Consider the following 12,470-nt stretch of genomic DNA (forward strand, 5'->3'; position numbering starts at 1 on the left):
CCTTTCATGGAGGGCGAGCCGGTCCCAGTCTGGAAAGTTAGCATCTAGCTTTGGTGGGGAGCCTGGGTCAGTCGAGGGCGAGGCCTGAGTGCGGCCTCCTTGTGATGACTCTGTCTTCAGGCGAGTAGGGGTCATAGTCAACTCAGGAGTGCAAAAGGTGTTCCAAAACAGAGTCAGGGAAATTAACTTATCAACAAGCATCTATTAATAAAAAACATTCCCACAGCATCCGTTTTCTGATTGTACTGTTCTTCCATTGTGGTTGCATAATACAAAGGTTAACATTTTGTGAAAAGATAACTGTGTGCTAGGCTTGTATATCAAAGAAAACTAAAAAGCTAAGCAAGAAATATGAAATGCTTTTTCTCCTGTAGTACGAAGTTAAAGGAATACAGTGATACCCTTGTATTTTGTTAAATATATTGAAATAGAAAAAGGATAGTTTTCAAGGCTCCATGGTGGAGTTGTGGTTAATATCGTTACCTCATAGGAAGAAGGTTCCTGGTTTGAATTTCAGCTGGTTCTTTCTGTGTGGAGTTTGCATGTTCTCCCTGTACATGTGTGGGTTCTGTCCCGGTACTCTGGCTTCCACCCACAGTCCAAAAACATGTTGGGTTTATTGGTGTTTCCAAAATTGACAGTTAGAATGAGTGTGAGTGTGCATGGTTGTTTGTGTCAGTGTGGCCCTGTGATGAACTGTCTAGAGTGTACGCTCCCAATGCCTAGTGGCAGTTGGGATAGGCTCCAGTACCTTGAATTGGATAAAAGGGGTATAGAAAATCGATAGATGAATGGCGTGTTTTCACAACCCTAATTACCCAAATTTTTAGATGCTGTATAATATAAAAAAACTAAATGCAATGATTTGCAAGTGTAAAGTTTAGTGTTGTGCATGTATAATTTGACAAGGATTGTTCTCCAATTAGATGAATAGGTCAATATCTAACTGGAGCTTAACTCTTGTTAACCCTAACCCCACAGCTTAACTCAGTGTACAATCTGATGGTTTAGGCTTGATGTAAGGTAAAGACCAGTAGAGATGGTAGTCATTAGCTTTACAGTAAATGCACAGGTGGAAATTACATTTGTGGACACTTGTCACTCTACTCCTCAAAAGAGGGCATACAAAAAAGTTTAATTCTCATCAACAAAGAATATTGTGTTTCTTTAATAAAGTACCGTTGCCGCACAGCGAGAGGTTTCCAGGTTCAACTCCCAACTGTGGCCTTTCTGTGTGGAGTTTGCGTGTTCTCCCTGTATATGCGTGGGTGTATTTATTTGTTTACTTTTGGATTCTGTAATTCTATTTATTTGATCTGGGTTTTTTCCATAGCAACAGTTTAATTTTTAGGTCTGTTTCACAAAGCCAGAATGTTGAGTGATGAAATATCTTTTGGTCATATGTTATTTGTTTATTTTTTTACAAAATAAAACATCGGATTGAAAATCCTAAAAGAGTGGTGATTCCATAATTTTTGCCTGGGATTTTATGAGACCTGGGTCGACACAGACATCAAAAGTAGTGTCAAAAGCAAAGATGGATGTACTGGTTTGTTAACAACAGATGATGTAATCCCTTCCATGTTATTGTAATAGAAAGGATCTGTCCCCAGGACATTGAAATGTTAGTTGAGTTTGCATCTATGACATCTACTGAGAGAGTTGACCTGTCAGTAGTGGTCTGTAGCAGTATATATTGCCTTCAGCTTCTGCCAACGTTGCCTGTTATGTGAACAGCTCAGTTGTCCCTAGGTTATAAATAAAAACACCTCAATGCTTTCAATCCGATTTCTGATTTAAAAAATGTTTCCCTCTTTGTTACACTATAGATTTCCAGTAGTTAGATAACTGCTCCACCAAATAAGATAGAATGCTGCATTTATTATATGCAAATGTAAGAGATTCATAAAGCTCCTCTGCTGTCTTTGCCAACCACAATCCAGTTCTTCTCATGTGGTAAATCAGGGATGGTCGCCTTCAAACAGCCCTTCATGTGTAGATGATGCAGGGAGAACGCTGCTGACATGGACTTAGTCGAACATAAACTTTTGTTGCCAACCAGGTCCATCTCAGAATTACAGAATGGTGCATCAAATCTGGAGAGATCCTTCAAGCCCACATGTCTAATGCAATCTCTGACTCCCTGTGGGTGCAGATCCTTTTTAAGTGGGATAAAACTTTCCCCTATTTGGTAGCCCTGAAGATGCTACGTGTCCCTGTCTCCAGGCATATAGCCAGAAAATAATGTATACGGCTTCACACCTTTGGAATGTGTTTTCCTTCAAATGTCCATATTTGAATCTATGCATCTCTTGCTTGGGACACACACACACTCTGTGATGTCTGTGATGCTCTTTTTTGACCATTCTTTTAAGTATCAGACGACTCATTCACTTCCACCTCTGTACTCACTTGTTTACCGGTAACCTCTGATCATAAAAACTTTTAGGATATGGTGTCAGGAAGCTGAAGAAACTCTAAAGGTTTGGTTTAAGTCTGAAATGCACTCTGCAAGCCACATGAAGATTATATCAATGTCATGACTGGGTTTGTGACAGACTACATTAACTTCTGTGTAGAGAGTATTATTCCCACATGTACAGTGAGGTTTTTCCCTGATAATCACCAGTGACCTGAAAAGCTGCCAAACAGAAAGAAGAAATCCTTTAAGGTAGGACCTTTGATTATTTTTCAGTGCTTACATAGAGTGGTACATAGAGGTTTATGCCTCCACAACCACCTGGATTATTGACTACCTGATAAACAGACCACAGTTTGTGAAACTAAAGGGTTTTGTGTCTGAGAAGGTGGTCAGCAGCATAGGAGCACCACAGGGGACTGTACTCTCATGGTTTCTCTTCACTCTGTACACTTCAGACTTCCAGTACAATTCAGAGTCCTGTCATCTTCAGGAATACTCTGATGACTCTGTAGTTAGGTGTGTCAGTGATGGACAAGAGGATGAGTACAGGGAACTGATCAATCACTTGGCAAGGGAAGGCATGGTGTGGGAACAATCACCTCACATTAAATATGAGCAAAAGAAAAATGATAAGGACCAGGAATAAGCTAAACACTATTTCAATCTGGGAGAAGAGGTGGAGGTGGTGGACAAAATCTGGGTTTTCTCCTGGGCAACAAACTGGAATGGAAATGCAACGCTGAGGCTGTCTACAAGAAAGGACAGAATAAAATGTTCTTATTAAGAAAGCTTAGGTCCTTCACTGTTTGAAGCTAGATGTTTAATATCACCTATAAGTTTGGTGGAGTATCTGCTTTGCAGCATCTGTTGGGGCAGTAGAATCGGAGCAAGAGACTCAAAGAAACTGAACAAATTGATATAGAAGGCTGGCTCTGTGCTGGGGACTGCTCTGGAGCCAATTATGCAAAGAACAATGCTGCACAAAGAACATAATGGACAGTACTGCACCATGGATAATAAATTGTGTTCAGTCAGAAGCTTCTTCAGTTCAACAGGAACAAAGAATTTTGCTGTGGTGGTCATTCCTTCCAATGGCAATAACCACAATAAAGGATGTGTTTGTACACTGTGGCTTTGGCCCAACTGCAGGGTAGAGTGCTTGGGTTGTTTTTCAGTGAACACTACAAGCTGAGGCTATTGGTGTAGCTGTGGTCCATTTCTCATCAGTTTAACTTTTTATATACAGTGGTGTGCCAAGGTCCTGGAAAGCCAACCCAAAACCAGCCTGATTTTTTTAAGGCCAGAAAGGTTCCATTGATGTCAAAGATCCCTCCCTACAGGTTGTCCTGGTTAAGTGCCGCATAAAACTTTCAACACAAAAGTTATACATAAAAGACTATTTAAAAATTTGTAAAACATGTCACAGGGGGTTTAAAAGATGGGTCTATACTAACCATATACAATTAACTTAAGCAGCAAAAGGTTTCCTTCAACCCAGTTCTTAAAACAACTTTACAAGGAGGTAAATAGGGGAGTGTTTGTCAGCTGAAGATATTTGAAGCACTTTCCATATATAAGGAGCATAGAAGGACAAAGCAGTTTTACACAGCTCTGAGTGCACCCTAGAAATATTTAAAAGAAGTCTAGTTGTAGACCTAGTATCATATCGGCTGGTGTAATATGACAGAGGGCTTGGAAATGGGTAATATACCTAACAATATATTCGCAATAAACAGCAACACAAGCTTTTTTCGTCTCCGATTAAAAGAAGACATTTGTTACAAAGCATAATGCAACAGGATATACCTTATATAGAGGAACAAGCACCATGCTATTTTCTTTCTGGCTGTAAACGGAGAACAAACAAAAAAGTCCAATTTAGGATGAAAGATTTTCAACACGAAGATTAAAAGTAAGATCATCCTCAAGTCTTTTTTTTTTTTTTTTTTCTTCCCCTTGTCCTGTTCAGCATTATGGCAGCAGAATTGTAGTCTGAATACCTTTGATGCCAAACAGATTTGCTTTGCCAAGGGAAGTTTTATAAATGTAAAGCTCCCCTTGATGCCCATTTATTTATTTCTGTTGACAATATATGACATGTAATAGAACTGAACCGGACCGGGGGACAAGGAAAGAAGAAGAGGAAAGAAGAGGAAACAGAACAAAAATAGAAACAAAAACCAGACAACCAGCTGCTACACCTGTAAAAAACAAAACAGACAACAATCCATGGCCTCTGAGGGGAATCCAGCCTTAGCGCCACCAGGAGCTCCTGAAAGCAGACAAGCAGAGAAAAAACAAACACACAAACAAACAAAAACAAGCACAAGAAGCGGTAATCACATACAACACAGCTGTGGATATAGATGACCTGAGACGACATGATAATACATCAACTGCTTAGCGAGCATGCTACTGGACTAGTGTGTGTGTGTGTGTGTGTGTGTGTGTGTGTGTGAGAACATGCAACACCCATGGCACAGGACCTACATGATAACCGTGCTTAGTTATGAGTGTATAAGTGTACAGAGCCACAATCCACAGCCCCCCCCCCCCCCCCCCCCCAGCAATCAGAAGCAAGCAGAGAGGGCCACAAGACCCAGGCCACCAGCAGCCCCCACGGAGCACAGAACCCAGGAAGCCCACCACAGGGACAACCACGCATCCACCCAGAAGACTGCAGAGGAAGCCCCCGGACAGAGCCCCCATAAGCATAGGGCAGAGGCCCTCCGAGAGCCAGGGCCCAGCCGCCAAGCCCCAGCCGCCCAGACACAGGCCGTGCACTGGACCCGGGCTCCAGGAGCCCGAGCGCCCCCAAACCCTCCAGCAGAGGCCCCACCCAATACCCAGGAGGGCCAAGCGCCCCAGACAGCCACACAGTGGGTCAGCGCCTGCCCCAGCCCTAACCCTAACCCCAAGTGCCCTGGGAGTCAAGACGTGCCCACAGGTGGGTGAAGTCGCGAGCAGCGGGGAGAGGCAACGCCACCCCCCCATCGGGAGAAGCACAGGCAGGCCAGGCGACAGCAAGTCCCAGATCCAGGCCCAATCATTACCACACACACTTTCACGTCCCATACATCCACACATCCACACGTCCTTCCTCCCTCGACTCCGCTGGGGTGTAGTGCAGCGGGCACACCAGGGGGCCAGCAGCCCCCCAGCCACCACAGACTCCGAACCAGCAGAACAATTAATTAATCCTCTTGGCCCCTCCCGCCCCGAGCAGCAACCAGGAAGCAGGGATGTGGGGAGAAGACCCCTCCCCTCACCCCTTCTGGCTCTTCAATATTTTCTAATAGTGAGCGATTAAAATTGAGGGGCAGCCAAACTTGTAGAACTGGGAGCGCGGCCCTCTGGGCAGCCTACATACCCAAAGAGCCCCGCACACCAGATGCCACTCAGTGTAACCACCCCCCAAGACCTAATGTGTGTGTGTGAGTGTGTTTGATAAGTAGTAATGTCTAAGGTGTAATTAAAACAGGGGCGGGGAACTGCAGAGTGCAACCAAAGGGGAGGAGGGGCTGATGTCCACCAGGCTCGGGGCCTGCAGCGACCATATTCCGGGAGCTACTGTACCCCCAGAAGGTACTCATCCCGCCCCACCCCACCCCGGAGGACCTCTACAAAAAACAAACAAACAACAACAAAAAACAAACCACCCGGTCACACCAGTCGCAGCAGCCCGGGCCTGAGACCCACCGTCACCCAGGCCCCCCCCAACAGGGGAAAAGCACCGCCCCCCCCACCACACGCCCCAACACCCTGAAAAAAAAACAACCAACTAACCCTAACCTTGGAGGTCCCAGAGCAACAAGCCCGGCACCAGGACCTGCACCAACCCACCCATACTGTGGCGCATCCAGGGCAACCCAGCCCCCCCGGGCACAGGCAGGGTCCCCCCCCGGGCGCAAGGCAGCGCCCAGCCACCAGGGCCCACCCCAAGGCCCCTAAGGGACCCCGCCCCACACCGCAAGACAGCCCCACCCGCAAGCCCCCAAAACTGCCCATCCTCAAGTCTAATGCATACATATTTATAAGAAGGGCCTATTTCTATATATACACCATGCTTTAAGGTGGGAATTAATGAAAGAAAAATTGTGGTCTTTTTTCAGTCAAGGATTCATTTTAGTTCAAACCGTGAGAACTACAGTGACTGGAAAGTTCCTGTAAGAGATCAATGACTTGATTCAAAGGTGTTACTGCATAAATAATTGTATCATCAGCATAAAAATGTACTTTGGCTAGATTTAATCCAAGTTCCAACTCATTGATAAGAACAGAAAGTAAAATGAAGGTTAAAATAGATCCTTGAGGAGCACCTGTGGTTACTGTGAGAGAGGCTTATATATTGTTTTCTACAATTCTCTTACATTAAGAAAAATAATTTCTAAACCAGTTCAGGGGAATTTCACTGAGGCCTATAGAGCTAAACTGTTGTAACAGCAGTTTGGGATCTACAGAGTCTAAAGCTTTAGATAAGTCAACAAACAGAGCTACAGACTGCTGTTTACTGTCTAGTGATAGTACTATGACCTAATGTTAAACCTGATTGAAATTGGCAAAGAATGTTATTGTGTGAATTCTATCAGTTGGTCTTTTATAAAGGATTAAAATACTACAGTCAGTACTGATAATGTGGAAATAGGGCAGTAATTATCCAAATCTGGAGTGTCTTTAACGTTGTGGGAATCCAGGCTAATTTCCAGGTAGTGGTGATGATACTGGAAGAGAGGCTCAGATTGAAAATTAAAGCAATAGGTTCAGCAATAAAATTAGAAAATTAGAAAATTAGAAACACAGCTTAGAAACACAGCTGTGTTTTGCTATGTTTTTCGTTGTCATATGATTAGGTTCATTTAAGTCACCTGTCTTTGTTTCACAGCTGCACCCCATCTCCAATCACCTCGCCACAGTATTTAGTTTCCAGGTTCTCCTCAGTTTAGTGCAAAATCCTCACCTTTCTTCCTCACTTCATGCCATGAGTTCTGTTCTTCAGGTTTTTGGCTCTCGTTTGTCCACAGCCATAGTTTTATTTTATTTACTCCAGTTTAAATCTCTTGTCATCTGGCTCAGCCGGGCTTTTTTGTTCCTTTTTTTTTGTTGTTAAATAAATCAAGTTTTCCTTTTGAATTCTGCATCTGGGTTCTCTCTCCACCATGTCACGCGCTACCAGAACAGGGGCGTCCCTGTCTATCTTCAAGAAACTCTTGAAAACCCAGCTCTTCATAGAGGATCTCCTATCCTAGCACTTACCTTGTACTTCCCTACCCCCTCTATCTCTGCACTTTAATCTATGCCTGCACTCTATCTCTACTCTGTCACCTCTGACAGAGTCGGACTAGTGGGTTCCTTCTATGTAGTTCATTGTTAGCTTTTTATATAGCTTGTTATATTTTCATTTGTAAGTCACTTTGGATAAAAGCGTCTGCTAAATACATAAACATACACAGAAGCCGCCATCTTGGATTGTCTTAGAAGTTGTATTGGATATACAAGAATTGAAAAGTGACAGTGATTGCTGGTACATGTGTGGTTTGCTAGCCAGGTGTCTGAGCATGATTAAGGTGGAATGTGTTGATTAGGTGAAATCTACCAACCATTTAAACGGCAAATCTCCTCACGCATTTGCCAGATGCCCAGCTCAGATCAAGCGGTGCAAGCACCATGCACTGCTGTGCAGAAGTTTTTAAATGTGCCAACATAAATGGAAATACAGTATACTATTACAACTGTACAAACACTTTGTACAGTTATAACGGGTTTGACAGTGAATATTTGGTCTGAACTCCTTTATTCTTCAACAAATCCTGAACCCTCTTAGACAAGCTTTCTATAATTTCTTTAAGTAGTCTTCAGGAATAGTTATCCATAGATACTAACTTATCCAAATGCCTGCCTTTTCTATTTCTACAAAGAATTTTGAGATGGAATAAATATGAATTAATAAACCATTTGACATGTCTTTAAAATGGTTTTCAGGAATAGTTCCCCAGGCTTCTTGAAGTACATTCCAAAGTTCTTTTTTTTAAATATTTGCCGCTTTTTGTCCCATTTTCTGTCAATATGATCCTACACCGCTCCAATAATACTGAGGTCCGACCTCTGGGTCTAATCAGGTTAATACTAATTAGGTTAGTAAGCATAAAAACTACACGCCAAACCACATAATGACAACCCTGTGTGGGATTTAGATTTCATGTCATCACATTTGCAAAGAATATAGGTGTACATAACCAAGATAGCACATCATAGATACTAACTGTAATTGAAATAGTTTAAGTACCTCATGTTTGTTAACATATTGAGTAGTAGCACAGTATGACATAGCAACTTCTTTTCTGTGAAAAAAATTACCGTCAGTGCAAACACAAGAAGAAAATCAAAGTACATTTCATACATAGAAATCAGTGCATACACTAGAGATGGCAAAATATCATGTCTCGGGTCATAGTTCAATTGGTTAACCTGAAATATTCATTGTTTTTTTTCACCATTTTTTCACATCTTCTGTTTGGCCAAATTAGTTCTGCTGATAAGTTTTGTTACTTAAAGCTCTCTGTCATTCTGTCTGTAGTAGTGTCACTAGTTTGACTTTAGAGTCCCTTATTAAAATTCCCATGTATGTTAATCAATGAAGATTTTTTTTTTAATGCACAAAATGTCACAACCAGGCTGGATGCAGATGCAGGGTTTTCAAAAGAACAGTCTTTATTAAGACTCATATCTCCAAGACAGAGACATAAATATAGGCAATGAAAATGATTTCTAACGCACTGTGTGGCTATGAAAAATAACAAAAAAAAAAAGAATCGCTCCATTATAAGGAGGACAACGCAAAAGACTATTTAACGTTATCAATAACGTGTAATCACTCCCGCTACGGAGGAAAAACACTCCTGAAAACTGGAGGCTCTAGTCTATGAAAGGTAACAAAAAATAAATAAATCACACTTCATGGAGGAAACAAAAGGTTATGAAAACTTTACCCACGCAGACTATAAGTACACATGGAGGGGAGTGGGGAACAGGTGAACACAATCAGAAATCAGGGAAGACAATCAGACAGGTGACACATGAGGAAGAGCAAGTGACCCGAAACGAGAGGAGAGTTACTTTTTCAAAATAAAACAGGAAATGACAAGAGAAAACAAAACAAACCAGTTGACCTCACCGCGGTGTGACACAAGTGGGGATATGCAACAATTTTGTTTGGTATTTAGACTCTGACGTAGGCAGGTGATGGATTAACAGGTGGCAGAAATGTCTGATGAGGTTCCTGGAGGTTTACACAATAGTTTGACTGAAGGGAGAATGACGCAACAGAAGAGAGTTAAAAAGAGGATCAACCCTCACATATATAAGTTGGTCTAAATGGCCATAACTAAAAAGAGAACAAGCTTTAAAGTGTAATGTTTGAGGAGAAGTAGAGGAAAGAAAAAAATTAATCAGTACAGGGAACAGACCGAGTATATTTAACAGTCTCAGTCTCTAGTTTGCTGCAAAGAATAAACTTACTTAATAAGGTCTCACCACTCAGCCACATAGACAGCATGCCTACAACAACATTTTCCTTCTTGCTACTTATCCTCAGATATCCCTATTGAAGAAGGATCTAAAGCTGAAGAGGATGGGGTCCCAGCTCAGGAGGAAGGGGAGAATGACATCAGTGAGACTCAGTCTGTTTGTGAGACTGTGATCCACTCAGTGGCCCCGGAGGACCCCCCAGACCACAATCTTCTGCAAGAGGCCCATTCAGGGACAACTAAAGGTCAGTCAGAGGTTGTTCCTGGTCTGAAGACAAATCATAGATATAACCGTGTCCTACTGCCACTGCTACCTAACAGTCCGTAAATACATTATGGACAGTTCATAAATATATTATGGACTATTAGGAGAATTTTGAAAGTGATTCTTCATAGAGCAGGTAGCCAGTGAAGATACCTGTTGAGACTGATAAACACAAGTTAATGACAACAATAATGCCATATGTACATAATGTCATATGAGAAATTAAATGGGGGGGAAAATAGAGCAAAATGAGAAAAGTTGTGACATAAGAGGCCCCCCAGCAGCCTAGATAGCAAGCAACCTATTAGTTCATCAACAGACAAAAGGTACACATACAAATGTGTGTGTATATATATATATATATATATATATATATATATATATATATGTAGATGTAAGTTTGTATACATTTACATATAAAGATAATCAATTTCATCTCTGCTTTTTTACACAAATATGAAATGGATGTACCTACACTTATGTCAGTAAACAAGCTAAGTATTTCCCTAACCTATTACTGAACTCTTTCAATTAAGACTGATATTACTGCGCCAAAGTAATTACAAACTTAGAGGATAGGACTTATCACAACAATGCAGAACTATTCAAATGTTTAGACATACAAACTCAATCAAAAGGAAGGGGTAGGTGTGTCCTTCGACTGACGTTGTAGCTAACAATGATCTTGAAGGTTGTTTTACTGATTTCTTCATAGATCAAGTTGAGCAGTCCTGCAGTATCTCCAGAATGAAGAAACCAGAGAAGGAAAAGAGAGAAGGGACAAGAAGTCGCTCCTCCTCCACATCTTCAGAGGATTACATCATCATTCTCCCTGATTGCTTTGACACCAGTCGGCCACTAGGGGAGTCAATGTACAGGTATTAGCGCTGATGGTTTTCGAGTAATATTGCCTATCAAAACCTTTACAATATACAATATATTGTAATAAACATTACCACATCTGTCATTAGGATGTCTGGTGGCTCTAAAGCATGGTTACATTTAGTATCAGAGTATCAGAGCACTATGGGAGATCAAAGCTGTGCCAGAGCCAACTTTCTACTCTTGACATAAGGACTTGGCATGTCTTGGCGTTGGTAGCTCACAAGGACCCCAAATCATATAAAGATAGGATGGTACAGAAAAAGCAACTAAAACAATAAAGAATAGTCACAGATCATTGGTGAGGTAGGACCCAGATGCAGTTCTTTGAATTCAAAAAGGTTTATTCACAAAAACAAGAGCCAGAACAAAAGGCGCGGCAGAGCCAGATCTCAAAAAAATACTTAACTTTGAAAAGACAAAACAAGACTATGGCATGGAATAAATACTATGACTATGAACTATGGCTATGAGGCAAGAAACCAAACTTAACTTTCGTGAGCAAGACGTAGCGGGTAGGTGAGGAATCTGCGATGAGTGAAAGGAAACCAGGAGACTAAATGCTGTGGAGGGAGTGATTAGTGAATGACATGCAGCTGATGACAATGAAACAGGTGATGTGAGTGAAGCTGATGGCAGGGGAGAAACATGACAAGAACTGAATCTAAGAACATAACAGAAAACCTAAAAACATAACAAATAACTTGAAAACAAGAGTTAACAAAACATGAGCTGTGACAAGAATACAGTGATTGTTCAATTTACTTTGACCTTTATTTATTTATTTTTTTCATTGTAGACATTATCCATCCAACACCCGATTGAAATACATTTTCAACTCATCGACTCTGGCCAGGCCTCCATCAGTCTGATCGTCATTAAAGCCTGGGATGTTTTTCATCCCTGACCATGAACTCTCACATTATTTTGCTTGAGCTTTCTTTCTATCTTTTTTTGTGTTCCTCCTTGCTCTCTGTTATCTTCTTTTCAACTGTTTTTTAGCAGTTCTCAACAACGCCCTGTCTCCCTCCTTGAAAGCTTTCTTTTTTTATATAAACATGTGTTTATTGAGTTTTAACAGTTTACAGAAAAGAGAACATTTTATACATTCAACAATACTTATATTTACATGACTATAAAATATTCCACTCCCCCCACCCCAAAGGCAACTAAAGACAATAAAAAAACAAAACAAAGACAGAATAATGACAACACACATTTACTGGCAGCTTATTCCACAAGAGAGGGGCCTGATAAATGAAGGCTCTGCCTCCCATTGTACTTTTAGAGACTCTGGGAAGAACAAGTAAACCTGCAGTTTGGGAGCAAAGTGCTCTGTTAGGAAAATATCGTACAATGAGATCTTTAAGATATGATG

The 12,470-nt window shown here is 41.4% G+C and overlaps 1 protein-coding gene across 7 annotated transcripts in view; it reads left to right on the forward strand.

Annotated features, from left to right (window-relative positions):
- nbr1b (NBR1 autophagy cargo receptor b) overlaps positions 1-12,470 on the forward strand; it is a 169,706-nt gene that overhangs the window by 121,754 nt on the left and 35,482 nt on the right. For all 7 annotated transcript variants that reach the window (XR_011907978.1, XR_011907979.1, XM_072368292.1 and 4 more), the window contains 2 exons: positions 10,014-10,190; positions 10,926-11,088. Coding sequence is in view for 5 of the 7 variants with exons in the window: in XM_072368292.1 (XP_072224393.1) it covers positions 10,014-10,190; positions 10,926-11,088 (340 nt within the window). In the remaining 2 variants the exon portion in view is untranslated. The remainder of the gene's footprint in view (positions 1-10,013; positions 10,191-10,925; positions 11,089-12,470) is intronic.

The sequence above is a fragment of the Leuresthes tenuis genome, unplaced genomic scaffold, assembly GCF_036924035.1.
Source record: "Leuresthes tenuis unplaced genomic scaffold, fLeuTen1.0.hap1 SCAF_17, whole genome shotgun sequence".
Taxonomy (NCBI): domain Eukaryota; kingdom Metazoa; phylum Chordata; class Actinopteri; order Atheriniformes; family Atherinopsidae; genus Leuresthes; species Leuresthes tenuis.